This window comes from Solea solea, chromosome 10 (assembly GCF_958295425.1).
Source record: "Solea solea chromosome 10, fSolSol10.1, whole genome shotgun sequence".
NCBI classification, from domain to species: Eukaryota; Metazoa; Chordata; class Actinopteri; order Pleuronectiformes; family Soleidae; genus Solea; species Solea solea.
The window spans coordinates 22162194-22182184 of NC_081143.1; the positions used below are offsets into that span (position 1 = coordinate 22162194).

Consider the following 19991-nt stretch of genomic DNA (forward strand, 5'->3'; position numbering starts at 1 on the left):
TGTTATGCTGTGATTATGTCAAATACGCCCCCTACAAAGTTGGCACTCATGGTGCAATCCTACTTTGGCGTGTCGTCCCTGCAGTTTGCTTGATCCATTGAAATGCAAAAATACCATGTAACACGCAAATTATGGAAGGAACTAATGATCCAGTGTGTGTTACACAAAGAATAAAAGGTAAAAAAACAACAACCCGTTACCAATAGTAAAGTAATATGGTACATTCTGACAAAAACCAGTCCAAACAATGTCTTCCTGTCCGTCCTCCTGACTCACCTGTACATACCTGGTCACACCCAGACTATGGCTAATAATACACGGGGGGATCAGTGGCTGTTTGGTGTGTGACCAGGTTCAAGTCAAAGGCTCGCCCACAAAATAAGATCAACAAACACACACACATTGCTCGTCAGTTAGTTAGCTTTCAGGTGATTAGTTTTTGACTTGAACCTGGTCACATTACTGATCAACTGGTGTATTTTATTTACTATTTTTGATCATCAGAAAGTCTCCATGTCTGAGAAGAATCGAATCCAAATATCTCAGAATGATGCTAGATAAGAAAAGCCAGCGATGCTTCTTTGTAAATGGCCCACTCGAAACCTCAAATGTCCTTGTGGTGTAGTAAGTGCGTGCAAAGAGTCTTTTTTCCTGCTCGCTCATCCTGTGCGTTAGTTTCAAACACAGTCTCTAAATGACAAAGCATTGCCCAGAATGAGGAAACATTATGCTGTTATGCTAGTTAATAGATTTAATGAAGTGCATTTATTTATATACAAATTGTATACTCAGTATATTGTTTGTTATTTGTTTGATTTTGTTCACGGTGGATATTGCAGAGGGAATAAAGGACTATAGAGTTATAGACCTTGGTGGGCTTTATAGGCAAAGATGTGATGAGATGATAAATCATAAATTATTAGTGAACCGTAGTAAAAAACTAAAATCTACATGATATGTAAAGAAAATATGACCCTCAGGATCTTCTATTTACATGTGCATATACTGTGAAATATTTATTTGGTGTATTCTGCTACCCCTGCATTTGCCTGTGTCAACATCCTGCCATGTGATTTCCTGTGAGCTGTCAAATTTAGCCACAATCAGTCAGTCAGTCAGTGTGTGGACAGACCTAACATGTGCCGCACATGTCAGAGAGAGGCGTAAGGAACAACACAAACCATAGAATGGCTGCTCAGAGGTCCTTCACTTGAGTGAGGTGCAGTATTTTGGTGCAAATTGCGTTAGTCTCTTTAGAACCATAGGTTGCGCCTTGGGTGGAGATGAGCGATAACTTGTGTGAAGAGAGAAGGCTGGGTGTCGTTAAAGAGGAAGTTCAAGGAGGTGAAAAAATGGAGGAGCAGCGTACTGTCAACTTCATGAGACTCTTATCAGGTAACAGAGAGGATACAAATCTGCATTTATCATCTTTATATATATTTTGACTGTGCCTTTTAAGTATGACGGCGTATGAAAAATAAGAAATACGGACCCGGGGGAGGGGTAATATTAAAAAGCCGCATATTTATGAGATTTAAAGTGGCAAATCTATGAGAAAGTCAAGTCGTGTGTTTTAATAAAGTTGGTGTGGGTAGGCTAATCACAGCCTCTCTACTGCAGCAAGCATGTTGGACATTCTCAGCACCACCTATACAACAGTCCACCGCAACTGGGAACCCACTGATAACTACAATCTCCTTTTTATTGCAGGTTCACAGGTGCGCTTTCATGTGAGCGCAATCTGACGCTGTCTGTGGTGCTGAAAAATGCCCACTGTGACTTTATTTTCTCTTTTCCGATTTTTTTCTCGTAGATTTGCTACTTTTGATGTCATAAATATGCAACCTTTTTCTCGAAATATAAATATTAATATTTACTACTCTCATTATGTCACTATTTTATTTCTATTTATTTTATTAATTTTATGTTTTATGTTGCTTTGCCTCTAACTCTGTAAAGCACTTCTCTAGAAATAGAGAATAGAGAGCTGACTTGTCATGACATTCAAAACAACATGCGAGCCACATGACATGAAATGTGTCAGCTGTATGAAACGTCAAGTTCAGATCTTCACCAAAATTCCCTTAAATGAGCCATGAATGTTTTTAGATGTTATTACATGAAAGTTACTTCAAATACACACAGGAAAGAGTATCTTATTTACTTGTTTATTAGATATAAACTATCACACACGCAACAGCTGAAACATGTAGTTGATTAATCAGTTTGTCTTTGTAAAATGTTGTGTTTTATTGCCGTTTATTGCTAGCTGACATGCTCATGATATTCATGTCCAAGTTGTAACTGTAATTGTAAACGTCTCACATGCAAATTCATGTGTCGTTGTCAGGAAATCATGTCTGTCATTGTCACCACAGACGAGAGCACTCACTCCACCCTGTCTGAAGACTCCTGTGAGTACTATCAGACAGAGATATTTGATCAGCTGCCCAGCATCCAGGCATGCCGGCCTGGGCAGCGCACACAGGGCTTTTTGGAAGTCTGCGAGGCCAAGCGGGACAACACAGAGCCGGGGGAGAAGCTCCGCAATCGCCACCTGTCCAGAGGATCCAGAGACAAGGAGCCTATGCAGCCACTCAGGAATTTGGCCTTATGTATTCAGGCGAAGCAAAGTGCCAGGTAAGAGAATTTATTATACGCTCCTCCTTCAACCTGCTACTTTTCAACCTATGTCCTTGTTTTGAAACTCAAGTGAAAAAGGTGCAGGCTGTACTTGGGCATTATCTCAACACACTGTTGGGTTAAATAGTGATCAAGAAGTGCATCTTATCCAATCAGTCATAAACATTCATTTTCTATTTTGGATAAAACTGCTTTGCTGTGAATAATGTCAACCCCAAGATAAAGACTGCATTATGTCCACGTATATTTGTCACTTTGCTTCTTTTTTTAGATTATTTTGTGTTTAGACCTTATCGTCAGACCCAAGTTCAAAAAGAGTTTCCTCTTCAAATAATAGTTTGTTTTTCAGGACACCAAAACTGTGTTGTTTTAATCTTAAACACACATCCTGGCATCATATTTACCTCCAGCGAGTATTGTGTTAACTCTGTATTCACTTTAGAACTGGGAGATTTGTGAGATCAATATTATAAATACACATTAGAGGTGAGAGTATTCTGACTGAAAATCACAAGTGTGGATAAAGCTAAAAAGTATAGATTCACAAGAGGTTTACAATGATAATATTTAGCGTAACTGTCATGTCTATGCTGTTAACTAGGATTCAGAGGAAGATGCAAATTAGCAATATTGGATTTTGGGAGTCCTGGAGGCGGAGCCAGAGAATAAACAGGCGGAGGGTTTGGGAGCAGATGGGAGGAGCTCTGTCAGGCATATTGCCATGGCAGCACATGCTCCATGCCATCGAAGGTAAGAAAAGCAGGATCAGGGCTTGAATTGACACCTCATACGATTTGGTGTGCTGCAATTAAAGCTCCAGTGTGTAACTGGTTGTGCCAAAACACTGCTGGGGATAATTCCGTAATTAACCTAATTTGCTGCAATCACACTTTTCTTACGCTCTCGATCATCACGATTTAAAATGCATCACTCAGTGTATTATATAATACTTTCTCACTCACTCAGAGAACTTAACACCAAATCACCGGCCTCATCATTTACTGTGCCTATCAGGCAGTGATACTTGGTCCGAGGCTTGAAACGGCAACGTTAATTCCACACTTTTTAGACCGACCTGTAGGGGGATGGGACCTCATTCACAGAACGTAAACAGTGTCCACCATCTTTGCGAACAGTTACTTAAAAAAGACCAAGCGTGGGCATGTAACAAAAAAAGGAAGATATTTCTCAACTCAGGGGAAACTGAGGTTGGGAAGCACAATTTAAAAAAAAAGAAAATTCTACCCCTATTTTAGTAATATAAAGCTAAATGCAAATAGGTGAAGTATCCCTTTAATATTCAACTGTATTTGCATCAAATCTGATTGTTTTAGCCAAGATTGTGCTACAATATATTACTTACAAACTACATTTAATTTTACAACCTTCAATTTTGAACACAACATTCCTGTTAATTTCCATGGAAAGCTTTCAATTTTGAAAATGCCCAGATTTTTTTCAAACCTTAATTGCTACTAAATGGTTTTCTAATTAAAACAAGTTCTGATTTTTCAGCTTCTTAAATGCATATTTTCTGGTTTCTTTGCTCCATATGGAAAAAATCATTAAAAAAAAAAGACTCAGGTTTGTGGACAAAACAAGACATTTGAGATCATTTACAGGTTTGGGAATCAGTGAGATTTTCTGGACCAAATGAATCAAAAAAATAATTGAATTGATTAGAAATATAACCTGGCCCGTTCTCCACAAAAGCAACATCGCACAATTAATTGCATGTAAACTCCACACATTTGCAGCAGGTGCTGCCAACTCTGGTCTTTCTTTCAGTGCAAAAATGGCACTGCTTCCTCACATTTACTCATGAGAAAAGGGCCTGCAGCAGCACCCTGCAGATATGCAACCATTCCTGCAGCAGCTGATGAGCAGGGAAGGCGCCCACTCCTCTCGATGTGTGGGGGGGTCACCAGCAGCTCTCCCACGACAGGATAAAGGTGTTGCACAGTGAAATGTCCAAATGTCCATATAATGAAAAGGGCCAGTGGCCACTAATTTATTCTGCAGGGGTTGGTGCCGACAACCTAACAAAAACAAAAAAACCACTCATAATATAAAGAAAATGTATCCAAGTATTCTTTCTCATGATACACATTTATTTTATACCAAAAATGTAAATTTACAACAAAAAACCTACATATAAGTTAGAACATTAGAGTAACAATAAATAAATGTGTATAACTGATGCGTAATGGCACCTACCTGTACAAGGTTATCGACACCTTTGAATCTGATGGGCTTTCTCTTCCTTTCAACGCTGGAGTAGCACATTATTGGCTCCTCAGGGGATCCAAGAGACCAGCGTGTGTATCTTCATAAAAACATCATCCTCCTCCACTTCACTCATCTTCAGATGAGTTGGAGTTGGACTACAGCTTGTCTGTTTCTACTTCTGAGGCTTCTTGAAAGTGAGTTTTGCTCTTATTTTGCGGCTGGATCCGTGAGTTTTGGTCATAGAGTGATATAAATGGTACCGTTGGAATCTGTGGTCTCTACTATCGAGCAGACATGTTTTTTCCCCAACATGACGGCGCTGATTCTCTGGTGCCGCTTTTAAATGTTTACGCGGTTATGGTGTTTTCGGCTCGTGTTGGTTAGATTACTTTGCTAGTTTAGTCTGTGTTCGGTGAACATAGGAATGGTTTTTATGAGCTTTTAGTCGAGTTTCTGAGCTTTCTGTGGGTATGCAGCATGTCAATATTGATCAATGGTAAATGTGCCTCTGATTAATGTGCTTCGCGGTGCATATTTTTGCCCCCGGTACCGGTGGCTACCAGGAAGAAGATTGAGAAAATTCCATTTACATTGAGCCAAAGCTGTAATTGAGCATAAAAGCAAACAATAAGCAGTGTGGCTTATTTTGAGCAAATAAAGCTAACACTAAGTCAAAATTGAGGTTAAATGGAGCAAATGGCCAACATTAAGGCAGAATTGAGCTGACAATGAGACAGCTTGTATTGAAGTAAGGCTAATTTTGAATAAATTATTAAGCCAACATTAAGCCAAAAATGTAACAATGGCACTTAGTTTGAACCAAATCTGAAATTGAGCAAATAGTTAAGATTAAGGCAGAATTGAACACAGAAGGAAGCACAGCATGACTGACACTGAGCCAGGGATAAACTCGAGCATATAATTCAGCAAACAGAGTCAACATTAAGATAACCTGACAATAATTACTCACCATTCTGGGCCACCAATATTGACCAGGTCGAACACGCCATCTTGGAGCTCTTTGCAGCGTTTTTATACGCGAGGTGATGCATCACCTGTTCGGCGTCTGACGTCATGCCGCAGGAGTTTTCTTTTTTTAAAAGTTCCCTCTTTCTTTTTTGAGGTTTTATGGCGGTTGGCAAAAAACGATGCGGTGCATTACCGCCACAAGTTCTCCTCTCGGAACCGTTTCTGTAGTTAAACGGAGTCACTTTTTTCGCGTCTTTTTTTTTCTTTTTTTCGTTTTGCGGCTTGTTTATGCAGCTTCTCTTCAAAGTAACAGCATGGAGCTGTTGGCTGGAGGAAGATACATAAGCGGAGGAAGCGATCAGCGGTCATCAGCTGACTGAAAAACACCTGCGTGAAGATGAGCAGGTGTGTTTGTGTGTCACCACTAAATCAGTCTCCTCTTTATGCCACAGCCACGGTGTCTTTTATTCTGAAAATTGCTGTTTTAGCGTAAACATACAGGAACAGGTACTTTTATTTTGAAATCTTCAGAGATCTGTTGTATTTTAGTGTGGATAGAAACAGGAACTGACTCTGACTTAAAAAACTGTGTGGGTGTCTCTTAGTTTGGACAACAAAATGGTGACTTTTATTCTGAAAATTGCAGGGTTTAGTTTAATGTGGACAAACTTGTGTGAATCAAGCTTTTTTTGTCGGTACATCTAAAAGGGAGTTTGTGAAAGAACAAAGTTAATCAAGTATCCATGCACAATTGAACCAAGAACAACTAGAATTGATTGTATCAAGATCCTTGGAAAACCATGATACAGATGACAGTTGCTGAGGATTGTTGATTGATACATTATGTGTTTACATATTTTGTTTTGTCAGCACTTTAATTTGAAATGATTTCCCTTTTATTAATAACAATTCATGTGAGATTTGTGTCCCCTTTTTGCACGACACAAGAAAAAAATCCAACCTTGTTAAAAAGTGTATAGAGTACATTTTAATTTAACTTCAGTACATTTTTAGACCGGTACGTTTACTTGAGTAGAATATTTCAGTACTCTTTCCACCTCTGGATAACCCAGATGCAGAGAAGACATATGGTCAAAGTCCAGTCCAAAACCCAAAGTCATACCCAGCAAGAGAACAATGCACACAAGGGAAACTTTAAGGCAATCTGGCAGAGACATTAGGTGAATTATGTGTACACATGTTGACTGGGTGAAAATAACAGGGGTGTGGTCCAGTAAGCATCAGGAAAAACTTAAAGACCAGGAACAAGAAACCTGTTCATCACATACAGGTGACAAGGACAGATAATAACCTCCTAAATGTTACACACTGGACATTTAAACTGCACAATTTAACTGCTCATTGTAGCTGCTCAACAACAAAGTCTTACAATGTGGAGTGTCTTGACATAATGTATGTCGTGAATCGATGCATTACAAATACGATTCATTTGATTTGATTTCCAGGCAGGTTTGGAGTTGGCGTGAAGGCCTATTTTGTTTTCCTGAGATATCTGATTTACTTAAACCTCCTGCACTGTGCTCTGGTCTGGGGTTTCATCCTGGGGCCGACAACATTTTATGGCAGGAGCAATGGCAGTGGTGAGTCCCTCCTAATGACAGATACATGAAGAAGAAATGAAACACAACTCCATAGAGATTGCTAAAAAAAAGAAAAAAGGAAAAACAAATACACAAATGTCCTGGTGTTTTACAGAACCTTTGAGATTTGGAGGCAATGATTCCGTCTTAGATTTCTTCCTGGGAAAGGTAAGTGTGTGTGTGTCTTTGTGAAGACATTTTGACCTTGTCTGGATAATTTGGTTGGTCCTCAGAATATTAAAAGATTATTTTTTAAGCCTAGGATAAGAATTGTGTTTTCCTCTTTACAGGGCTATGTGGATCGTTCTCCGGTCTTCTATGGTTTTTATACACGAGGCTCGCTGAATCTGTCGTGTTTAAACACACCCCTGCTGTACCTCACTGGAATCCTCACCATCCTCTTCCTCAGTCTCATCATGGTGGTTCGGAGGTCAGTGTAGTCTGTGACAACACAGCAGAAAAACATACAATTCAGCAGTCACTGCTTACATCAACGTGTGTGTGTGTGTGTGTAAATGTCTGTGACAGAACCACAGTTGGCTTCAAGCACAGGTGGATGCTCGGGAAGCGTTACAGCATGAATGTGAGCTACAAGATCTTCTGTGGCTGGGACTTCACCATCCTGGACCCGGCTGCAGCGACTCTCAAACAGAGCTTCATCAGGAATGACCTCAAGGTGCCTGGACAAACATGTACAGTAGCACCTGCATGTATGATGTCATAAAATAATGTCTCATTATACAGTAACTGTATAAGCACAGCCGAAACTGATGCCTCTCTAAGTCAGTCTCTAAAGTCTCTAAAAACTAGAGAACATTATAACCTCCGTGTTGTTGCAGGAGTGTTGTTCCTAATAAACAGAGAGTACTGTTTCAACATTACGCAACTTTTAAAAACCTGGACCAAAGATGGTTATGAATTAAATCACACACGTTTGCTTTAGTTTAATGTGGCTAAATGAGTTGACCAAAGTGCTTTTACAAAATAAAGCCTCACAGACACACGGCATTAATATGTTACGTGTCTTTAAGTGTTTTCTCGAAGCTCATACCAGCCATTTCCATAGTTAAAGATCCAGTGTGTAAGAATTAGTCACATCTAATGTTGAGGCTGTTCCTCCACTAATCCCCCTTCTGAGTGAGGAAACGATGGCCTTGCATACCAGAAAGGATGTTGTTGTTCTTTTTTTGTACTTCTGTTAAGTCTGCTTCTGCTTTAGAGACATGAAACACTTGCTTGCATCCAGCTGCTTTGGCCATTTAGGCTACTGTAGAAATGCCTCTATAAAACAAAGCCCTTAACTGGCTTTAGTACATATAAACTTCTTATTCTGTATTATACATTTATATATACAAACATACTAAAATAGCAATAATAATGAAAAGCTAAAAAATGACAATACTTTCATGTCATGACATATATATTTAAAACTTTCTGTTAAAAAAGGAAAATAAAGGACGTATTGGACAGTAACTGCAGTTGTGATATTTCTGATGTCTTTCTTTCCATTTCTTCAGCTTTTTTTGGAAGAGCAGAGTTTCTCCTTGCGAGAAGCTCAGAGGACACTCGGACAGAAAGTGCGTCTCTACCTGCTCAGGTTAATCCTCAACGTGCTTGTTCTGTCTCTGCTGGGTGGAGCCTTCTCCCTCATCTTCTATGCCACGGAGACGTCGCTGAACGAGGTGAGACTTTGATGCCGAGTACATCTAGTTATCCACTCCAATCCAATCCAATTTTATTTTTATTTCAACAATAAGAAGGCTAATGACAATAATAAGACAATAAAAACGTGTGTTTCTCAGAGTGGTCACCACTGGCTGGTCAGTCTGTTCCTCCAGTATCTTGCTCCCATCACCATCGCCTTCGTCAACCTGCTCCTCCCTCACGTCTTCCGCAAGATCTCGTCTTTTGAAGACTACTCTTTCACCGTGCAGGTGAACACCACGCTGGTGAGGTAAGTCAAGTGCACAGGGATATGTGAATGACTGATTGTGTCATTATTTATTTTACAAGTCAATAGACCAGAAATCCGAAAGTAGAACATACTAAACCAATAAACCCTCTAACTTACAGGAGTTAAAATGAAATGTCCATACGTTTGTCACCATCAGTGACATCCAGAACATTTCTGGAAATGTATTCAGTCTAACTATTATTAGTGCATAATGATAAGGGCAATACAGAAGAAACTGTGACTCAGTTTAACCTAATTTACATAATTCACACAACCTATTTCCTGCCTGAACATTTTTTAAATCAGAATTTCCACTACAAAAGCAGCTCAAAACTTCTGACTTACTGATGGGTTTGATGTTTCACAAAAATCCAACACTTATTCTTATGCTTGATATGAACATACTATTTGTAAATTTTGTTTTCAAGAAGAAATCCCATTGCAGTTTTTACAAACCGAGCCACTAACTTACTTTTAGTTGTGTTCATGCTGAATAAGAAATGAGACAAACACATGATGGTGTGTAAGCTCACACACACACACACACACACACATATATACAGTATATATATGTATATATACATATATACACACGTGTGTATATATATATATATATATATATATACACATACTGTATATATACTATATGCGCTTACACCCGCTGTATTTTCATCAGGAGCATCTTCTTGAAGCTGGCCTCACTGGGAATCTACTTGTTTTTCCTTTTCAAAACCACAAAAGAAGATCAGGTGAGTTGAGAGTGACCTAAAGACCGACCAGCATTGTGGGCATTGATAAAATATCGACCATATTGACTGTTTTATGATTTCTATCATGTGCTTGATTCTTTACAGCATCACTGCAGGGAGAACCAGTTTGGCAGAGAGGTGTACAAGCTTTGCATTTTCAACTTCCTTGCCACTTTCTGCACTGCCTTTCTTCTCAACTACCCCAGGAAGTGGGTTCACACGCAATCAACAGTCTCTTTCTGTCTTAGTCGCCGTTGTGGTTTGAATGGAAACATACTGTAAATGCGACTGTGTGACGCCTTTTGTGAGCAGATTCCACAGCAGTGGGAGGCGTTTCTCTGTCCCCACAGTTCACCAGCCTCATGCCTTAACTCTCTTTGACAGGCTGGTGCAGGAGAAGTACCCCACGTCCTTGCTGTCCCGGTTGTCTGGGAAACAACACTTTCTGATCCCTTTCAACGTGTTGGATGTGGTGTACAGTCAGACTGTGTCCTGGGTGGGAATCTACTACTGCCCTCTGCTGCCTCTCATAGGAACTGTCACACTGGTGGCCACATTCTACATCAAAAAGGTGGGGGGTGGGGGTTTAGCAGATATATACCAGTTATTATTCATTTGCTGTTCAATCATATATATAAGGTAAAAGTTAAAGTAAAAAAAGTAGCTTGTTTAAAATGTACTCAGAGTAAAAGTCACAAATGCTTCAACTTCACTCACTCAGGGACCTTAATTTGTGACAATTCACCTGTCCTCATCTTTCACCTGTCCATATCATTCACCTGTCCTCATCATTCACCTGACCACACCATTCACCTGTCCTCATTCACCTGTCCTCATCATTCAAATTACAAATTAAGAAAAAAAAAAAAATTTAAAAGTGCAAGTTCACAAAAAACCTACTCAATTACAGTAACGTGAGTAAATGTAATCCATTAATTTCGACATCTGGTGATATGTTATGTTCTAGTCATTGATTTTCCTTCTGGAGCTTACAGTAAGAGCACAGCTTTAGTCTTCGTTTGCTTTCTTCCAAGTGTGTGGTCTGTTGCTCTGCTGTGATTTCTATCCAAACATGTCCAGTAATGTCCGGGTCTCTCCCTCTGTTTGCAGTTCACTGTCCTGCGATGCTGTGTCGCAGAGGACAGAATGTTTCGAGCGTCCACGTCCTCGGTGTTATTCCACTTCATGCTGCTGCTCGGTCTCATCATGGCTGCAACCACAGTGGGCGTCGACCTCTATCAGCAAGATGCCACACTGAACAGAATGTACACGTCAGAGACAGTCGCTGCTGTAGAGGAAACATCACTGCACCCAATACATATGAAGTTCCAAAGCACCTTGTTTTACTCTGTTGCACATTCCCTTCATTTTCCATGTCCAGGTGCTCCCGTGGTCCATTTGGAAATGGAGAAACGGTGTTTAATGTTGCCGGAGTGTGTGTCGATAGTCTACCGAGCCTTGCAAGGAGCACCCTCCGCTACCTGGCCTCTGAGGCCTTTGCCCTGCCGCTCATACTCGCTGAAATGTAAGTTCACAGAGTGAGAAAGTAAAAATAATGACTTCTAAGGCATTTGCCTTATGATAACTGATCATGACTTTTTACAGGTGAACGTAAAATAAGAAGAAAATATGTGATGATAATCAGTCAATACTAGCCATCTGTCTTTAAAGCTGTAGTGTGTAAGTCTGAGTTCACGCGATGTCGATTAAGACTTTCAGCGTCACACAACTCTCTCTGTGTTTTTCGTGTCCCGCGGTGACATTCCTCTGCTGCACACAGTGAGTGATGTTTTAACTGTGCTATCTTATAAATGAATTCCATGGATGTGCTGGAAAAGAAGAGTCTGAGGCCACGTCCAGACGGAAACGACACGAATCGTAAACAATCTTTTTTCTCTTTTGCCGTTTTCATCTCTGTCCACACAGAACCCCCTGAAACGACTCACAAAAACACTGCAGTACATATACCAGGACTGTGAGTTGCGCTGTAACGTTACATTACAGTTATACAATAACAGAAACCAGGGGCGCCAGGGGAAAGAAAGCAGAATAATGTCTGTTTATGTTTCATACCATTTACATGTGCATATTTAGCAACTTTAAAGACCCCCGGCTACTTTTTACATGTTTTTTTTTTTTTTTAAAAACAACTACCAACAAATCTTCCAATTTTCTGTCATAAACCTAAATTCTTTACGAAAAGGAAATGCCCAATTCTGCCGCACGAGTGAGACACAAAGCGCAAATAAACAGAGTCTGTCAATCACCGATCTGTTTTGTTTAGTCAATTAAAAATAGGTTTTGTTTTCTCTTCTCTTTATTTTAAGATTGAACACCTTTTTTTTCAGTCCTGTGTGTGAAATCTCTAAAGACAGGACGTGTTCTCGTCATATCTAGTGTCTTCTCAGGCTGACTTTAGTTACTTTTCATCAACAGTAGTTGGTAACACTGACAAACAATCTCCAAACAAAAGACGACGAATGACAGCGCAAGAGAGAGGGAGAGCTGGGAATACCAACAGAGATAGTTGCTCGAAATATAAAAAACAAAGTAAAGTACAGTTACATTACAACACTGCTGCTCTTTGAACGATGAATTCACTTTGTTCCTTCAGAATAATCTTAACCTCATATGTGTCACGGGGACGAGCCAATCAGAAGGCCATCGAGAGACTGAAAGACATGCTGGTGATGGTGAGAGAGACACCTCAAACAACCAGTACCTTCAAAAAAAAGCAATTTTTTATTTATTTATCTGGGCAAACCTACATGTAGAAAATAATTTATACTTATATGCTTCTTTTATGTATGTGTATGTATCTTGCAGAGTAGTTCAGACAAGCGTTTCCTGGTGAAACAGCACACGACGCTGCTCAGGCGTCACGGGGACAAGCGCAGGGCGCGTGCTGCAGCCGCCGGGGAGGACAGCGTCGTCAGTGGCTGAAAAGTGACATTGTCACAGAAGAAAATGACTTCCTCTCAAGACAGAGCCTGGCTCGTCTGACCACAGCATGAGCTGCCTGTAAATAAATACATCAAAAAAGTCTCACTTTTAGAGTTATATGAGACACGGTGATGCTAAGAGTACAGTTGTTATGCTCTAATCCAGGCACGTCCACAGTTCGGCTGTTTTATAATGTATTATTTATGGCCCGGTCCCAGGTTGGCAACCCGGCCATGACACACAGATTCAGGCATTCACCTCCTATGATGTTATTATGATATTTGACTCCAGATGTGTGAGAAAGGCAGGATTTCTTTTCATGTGTTCACTCCTGCGTGGCTTAGATTTGGTTACATTGCCATTTCAAAATGATAATGGTTGCGATGAAAATAAAAAAATATTATAAAACAGTACATTTGTGCGGGTCTGAAGGGACCATTGGCCCCCGGGAATCTTCACAAACGTTTGGACACCTATACTCTAATCCAAAAACCAGAGTGCTCGGAAAAACTTCACTAAAAACCAGTACTTGAACCGGGTACCGTCTTGCTGTGAGGCAACAGTGCTAACCACAATCCCACACATAAACATCATTGAAAAAGATTCCTGCATCAACTTGTTTTAAACGGGCCGAGGTCTTACCAGGTCTTGTAAAGAGGGGTGAAGGAAAAAGATGTCAAGTGAAACTGCTGAATTTCCTGAAGATCTTTTGTGAAAATTAAAAACCTACTTGGAACTTCGATGAAGTACAGAGTTGAATGTTTTCCTAAAATATAAAGACTCATCTGACACTTTGCAATATCCACAGAAAAGAATCGCTTCCAATTTATATTCAAAATGGTAAATTTATCTCAGACTTCCATGCAGATTTTGGATGAGAGGATGAGAAGATCATGGAAACGCAGAACTGAAACTAACATTCCACAGCCTGTCGGGTAGAACAGTTTTGTGTATTACAAATAAATAAATAAACAAAATAAATCCCACACATTCACATGTACAGTATGAAAGCTTTATAATTGTTTTCAAAGATAGCATAATATTTATAGTTATCTTCCAACCTTAAATGTTGTTGTTTTTTCACTCATTTGTGTTCACTTAGATCATTAAACTAAAGCCAGACACGCAGCTCAGTGTGTTATCTATTCTCAACATATGTACAACACCCTGAGCCTGACACACACACACACACACAGCCAGAGAAACCATGTCCATCACAAATACGTAGCAGTGTTATGAGGAATCTACTTGATTTGTTGCCAATATTGGGTGAGTAACTTGACTTTTATTTGAAAGGGCAACATAAATGTAAAGTATTTAAATGGACTTGTATTCTAACTTCTAACTGCAATGTGCTATCGATTTCTCTTTCCAGCTCTGGCGAGTTCGATCATCGAGATAAGTACGTTTGTCAAAGTGGTGCTTGAGATATTGAGATCTTTTTTGTTTGTCCTCATACTGTGTAGAAGAAGAGCTAGAGCTACAGTTGCGTAAACTGCTGTAGATTCAGCTGCTCAGCATCTTAACTCTATTTTAAAGGTTCAGTGTGCAACATTTAGGAGGGTTTATTGGCAGCGGAAAAAATGAATACACCACCCATAGGTATGTTTGTACAATTGCTTAAACGTAAAATTGCTTTTTATATGTATAGGCAAGGGGGCTCGCTTTATGGAGGCTGAAGAAAAGCTCTGCCCACCAAGATGCAACAGGAGAAAGTAGTTGCTCTGTGATGCACTTGGGAAGAGGATGCGTGTGCGGGGTGGTCTCCCATTTGTTACACTCTGCAGTCTCATTATTCATTTATTCATCGTCTACCGCTTTATCCTCCACATGAGGGGCGCTGGTGCCAATCCCAGCTGACATAAGACGTGAGACAGGGTACAACACCCTGGACAGGACTCCAGTCCATTGCAATGCAAACATATAGAGATCTATGGGCAATTTAGTCTCATTAGATGTTACTAATTCTTAACTTTAAAAAAACATGTTCCTCCCCTTTATTTTGTTCCTTAGGTGGATCGGTGTCTCTTCATCCAGTCCTGACTGGTCCCCAAATGGCCTATCTGGGCTCGAGGGTGGCTTTCCGGTGCATCGCAGCTGACTCTCCTCCACCGGTCACCTATGAGCTGATGCAGGATGGTGCTTTCCTCCTCGACACTGGCACTGATCTCCAAGGAGAGCAACCTGCGTCATTCTTTCTCAAGGTCACTACAACCTCAGCGGGGTCGTACCAATGCAGGGCGTCGACTGGAGGAAGCACAGGTGTCAGCAACATTATCAACCTGAGCGTAGTCAGTGAGTACCAGAAATCACTCTCAAACGTAACCCTTAGTGCACACGTGGCACAGATCTGTTGGAATAATACACAACCCCTTACATGGACATCCTGGGTATGTGTGTGTGTGTGTGTTTATAGGTTACATATTCAGGCTTTAAAAAATGCGGGGAGGTTTCGTCTTCTTATGTGTTGTTGAGTCAAAGTTATGATTAATTTTATATTGCATTTTTAGTAGTGATATAAAGTAGCAATAATTGTGTAGAAGTCACAAAATAGTTTAGAATTGTTTATAATTATGAGCCAATTGAACTTAAACCCTTTAACACCTAAGCCTTTTTTGCTCATTCTAACCATAAAAGGACCAGAAAAATCAAAGTATTTTTGCCCATTTTTCCAGAATTACTGCATGTTAAAATACTGTTTATTTAGAAAAAACACCATAGTTGTACATGAACACCAGATTTTCTGCATTAAATTTGAAATTTGAACAGTATGAAACATATTTAAAGTTTGTTTCATTTGTTTTCAATGTCCAACAACAGACCAAAAAATGGAAATGGAAATTTGCACAGGCGTTTTTCCAACTCTGTCCTCTCTGGTGAAAAAGACGTTGTTTCATCAGCTTCCTGCAACAGCACGAGTGAAATTACCGTAGTAACCACATGTTTGCTTTGACGTGTAACTTCTCAGCTTTCAGAAACACGTCGTCTGCACTACAATCTGTGTTAAAGTGTTCTACTAAAAGTGTACTTTTTGCTCAGGTGTGTTTATATAGTTGGTGAAAATGGTTGTGCTAGACACTCTGTATATCACATTCTTATAGCCTCTGTATATACTGTACGTTTTAACATAGTAATGGCCGAAATGCTCTGTGTTCTAAGGGTTAACCCATACCTTCCTTCTCTGATCATCTGTCATTCCCTCACATCCAGCTCCAGCATTAAACACCAGAGTGACCTCTGAACCCTTCCCCCCAGTCGCATATGAGGGGTCGCGCCTCATCCTCAAATGCACCGTCACACAGGGCTCCCACCTGTCCTATACGTGGTTTTTCAACAGGAAGGAAGTGACGTCTTCGAATTCTCCGTTGTTCCTCCTCAACGGGAACACACTGGTGGTGGAGCAGCTGACTCCAGAGCATGCTGGCTTCTACTCCTGCATAGCTTGGTCCATGGTCCAGGACATCAGGAGGTTTTCAGCCAGCAACGGGGTCCAGGTGACAGTCAAAGGTATATATATATATACATATTTATATTTATATATATATATATATATATATATATATATATATATATATATATATATATATATATATATATATGTATATGCTGTGTTTCGACAAAAGTATAAAGGTAACCAAGAACAATGAAGATGTATTAGAGAGTGGGGATACTGAATCATTAATTGTTGTTTTGAACTCTGCTGGTCCTTCATCGTTTCATAAGCGTATGTCTTGCCTTGTCCTCATCTCTTCTCCTGTTCATTCCAACAGTTTACGTGTCAAAGCCGAAGATCTCTTTCTCCATCTCCAAAGAGGGAGACAGTTACCAGGGCAACGTCACCTGCTGGTCAACAAGGGGGAGTCATCCAGTCAACCTCTCTCTTTCCTTAGATGATAAAGAAGTGGGCTCAGTCCCGACAACAGAATCTCTTGCTGCCTGGTTCTCTGTTGCCATGGTGCCTGGGCTGGATATGGGTGTGGCACGATGCCGAGTTAAAACCGAAATGCAGGAGTTGATGAGTGAGCCTGTGACTCTGGAAGTGGGTATGAGCTACACGAGACACGTAGAAGAGTTTATTGTAAACATATGTCCGTGATAATTTCATTCATCTTCCTCTCTCTCCTCTCTGGTCGTCCAGTCCCAGTCGGCGGTGACGTGAATGTGGAGGTGGAATATCTCTACACAGCCGATTCCACACTGGCCGCAGCCAGACTGAGGTGTCTGGTTGGCAGAGGGACTTTCCCTCACATCTCCTGGCTCTTGAATGACTCTGTCCTTCCTTCCGTTGAGACACATGTGGACGCCCACTGTCAGTCTGTGCAGACTCACTTTGCCTTCGCCGACAATAGACAAACCCTTATCCTCACCAAGCTGGACTCAGAGGAGTCTGGGTATTACCGCTGCAGGGTCAGGGACGACTACGATGACTCTGGGCCTTGGGTGGGGAGTATAGCTGTGCTGGTCCATTATGAAGGTAAAGAGACATGTCAAAATGTTGACTGGTGTAAATCAAGTGATTTTCATCTGCTACCTCCCTTTTTACCTCCTGGGCTTCACATTTCCAACTTGGTATGGCATAGAGCAGCTCAAAACATCACTCCCACCCTTTTTATACACAGTCTATGATCTACACCCTGGCAAAAAGGCAAAAGAACCGACTCTTTTAAATCCAGACACCTTCAACGTGATATCATAAATACATGCTTTGCACTCTTCACAACCTCATATTTTGTTCTTTTTACTCTCAATCAGACAGGAGCCTTAACTCCATGCCTCAAGCAACTCATCCCACTGAAACAACACCAAGTAAACAAAGCACATGCATGACTTGCAGTACATGTACTAACTGTACAATACGTCACGCCTCACCAGCCTCGTCTCTCTCTCTCACTCTCACTCTTAAACAGAGGCGTTCACGAGCATGACAGAGACGATCGCCATTGCGTTCTGCTGCTTCCTTCTTCTGATGATGGCAGTTGGCATCACCTGCATTTACAGGATGTTTGACCCAAAACAAGGTGTGTGTGTGTGTGTCCAGGTATTACTAATGTTGTGGGGACCGACACCTGTTTACACAGTCACATTATGGGGACTTGTCTTCCTTGTGGGGACAAAAAGCAAGTCCCCATAACATAAATTACTACATTTTAAGGTGAAGATATGTTTTAAGGTCAGGGTTAGGGTTAGGGTAAGGTTAGGGTCAGGATTAGGATTAGGCCAGTAGTAATTGTGGTTATGGTTAGAGTAACTCTCCAGGAAATGAATGTAAGTCAATGCAATGTCCCCTCAAGTCATGAATATCGAACGTGTGTGTGTTAGTGTGAGTCAAGAAGAAATTCACAGGAAACACAATTTTATCGTATCTCTTCTTTTTCAGCTCGGCCACACATCGATATGACAAAGTAAGCTTTAAGTCAGTGGATCTTAGAGATCGTCGTCTCTGTAACTGAAGCAAAACCAGTCCAATGTTCTTCTTTGCCCTCTCATATCCAGTCCTGACACAATTCCTCCGTCTGAGCCCCGGTCCCGGTCAGGAGAACAGCAGGCTGAGAATTCCTCTACAGACTATGACGTCTAGTGTCAGGTAAACCAACCACACACAAAGTATAGGAGCCAAATGCAAGATGGATGACAGTAAGTGAGGATGCTCTCTACTGTGCAGTGATAGAGGAACACCAACAGTCTCTCAGGGATGTAGTTGTTCCTGAGTACCCTCAGGAAGTAGAGTCTCTTTTGGGTCCTCGTTACTAGCTCAGCAGTGTGAGCCGCCTAGGTCAGGTCCTCGCTGACACAGATGATCACATCAGAGGGAAATCGGAAAACAAATACAGAAAGTAAAACTAAGAGGTACACACACTTGCAAGAACTACCAAATAAATAGGAAACTAAAACATGACACAGGGAAAGCAGAAAAACGGAGGAAACCAGAAAATCGGAAGTTGAAGAAAATAGAAACTTTTTTCCAACAAAGAGTAACCCAGGGGTCAAGATCCAGGGGTCATTCTTTACAGGTTTAAAAAAAAAAAAAAAACAAGCTGGAAAATCATCAACTGTAGTTTGGTTCTAGTCATATAGAAAATAGACACTATATTTAACTTCTAATCATCCTGTTATAAATGTTTTTTTACAGGAGAATCATTTCTTAGTAATTTACAAGAAAACTATAGATAAAATAGAAACTTCCTTGAGGGGAAGTGCTCTGTTTAAAGCAGTGCTTCTCGAATGAATGATCCTGCCTCATGATCAAAATTGATGCTGAGTCATTATGTTGCCAGTTGTTGTAACACACAGTGTCTTCATACAGTAAAACATGAAATAAGTGCAACATAACGTGTGCGTAATTGTGTTTCACATTACACAATATGGTGAAAAGTAAAGGGACAGAATGCTATGAGTGTCCTTCAAAATAAAAGTTGTTTTACGCAGATATTTTTGAACCACACATTTGACCTTTCTGCATTCTTACTTTTGCTGATCTACTACTTTTCCTCAATTCTTTTTAAAATACAAATGTATGTATTTTTCTCCACTTAAGTCAAACTAATGAACAAGAAAACAAATAATTTCTGCCTTTCTTCTGCCTTTAGTGTAACACAGGAGGAGGAGGAGGAGGAAGAAGAACCATCGCCTTTTAACCAATATATATATATATATATAAAGTATTATATATAAATGCCAATATTTCAGCTTTTTTTTTGGCCTGTAGTTGCATGTATTACTTTTCCCCTGATCTGCAATTTATTACATGGTGGAAGAAGCAGTTATTATATTTGCAAAAAACTACTGTACACTGTCTTTTTATTTTATTTTCAAAATAAAATTCCGTTTTAAATTTGAATCATGTGTCTGACTTTTCATCCTTTCATCTTTTGATGTTTACAGAGAGGGAGGGTACAGCAGGGA

The 19991-nt window shown here is 40.3% G+C and overlaps 2 protein-coding genes across 7 annotated transcripts; both read left to right on the forward strand.

The window, feature by feature from the left end:
* The first annotated feature begins 1120 nt into the window (after positions 1–1120).
* tmc8 (transmembrane channel-like 8) lies at positions 1121–13828 on the forward strand. Of its 2 annotated transcripts, none has more exons than XM_058639755.1 (16): positions 1121–1395; positions 2379–2640; positions 3245–3393; positions 7308–7442; positions 7558–7610; positions 7733–7872; positions 7971–8118; positions 8960–9124; positions 9245–9396; positions 10073–10145; positions 10251–10354; positions 10530–10716; positions 11256–11410; positions 11527–11670; positions 12760–12838; positions 12972–13828. In XM_058639755.1, the coding sequence occupies exons 1-16, from the start codon at positions 1284–1286 to the stop codon at positions 13086–13088; spliced, it is 2175 nt and encodes a 724-aa protein (XP_058495738.1). In that variant the 5' UTR covers positions 1121–1283; the 3' UTR covers positions 13089–13828. The 2 variants fall into 2 exon arrangements, with proteins under 2 accessions (XP_058495738.1, XP_058495737.1); XM_058639754.1 differs by having other exon boundaries at positions 12977–13828.
* Positions 13829–14277: 449 nt separating this feature from the next.
* Positions 14278–19893, forward strand: LOC131466485 (immunoglobulin superfamily member 10). Of its 5 annotated transcripts, none has more exons than XM_058639738.1 (11): positions 14278–14357; positions 14464–14490; positions 15102–15383; positions 16299–16595; positions 16859–17131; positions 17227–17562; positions 17841–17894; positions 17996–18106; positions 18466–18490; positions 18582–18672; positions 19676–19893. In XM_058639738.1, exons 1-10 carry the CDS (start codon positions 14324–14326, stop codon positions 18664–18666), a joined length of 1524 nt encoding a protein of 507 aa, XP_058495721.1. In that variant the 5' UTR covers positions 14278–14323; the 3' UTR covers positions 18667–18672; positions 19676–19893. The 5 variants fall into 5 exon arrangements, with proteins under 5 accessions (XP_058495721.1, XP_058495726.1, XP_058495722.1 ...); XM_058639740.1 differs by having other exon boundaries at positions 14287–14357; positions 14464–14690; XM_058639743.1 differs by lacking the exon at positions 17841–17894.
* Positions 19894–19991: the final 98 nt, after the last annotated feature.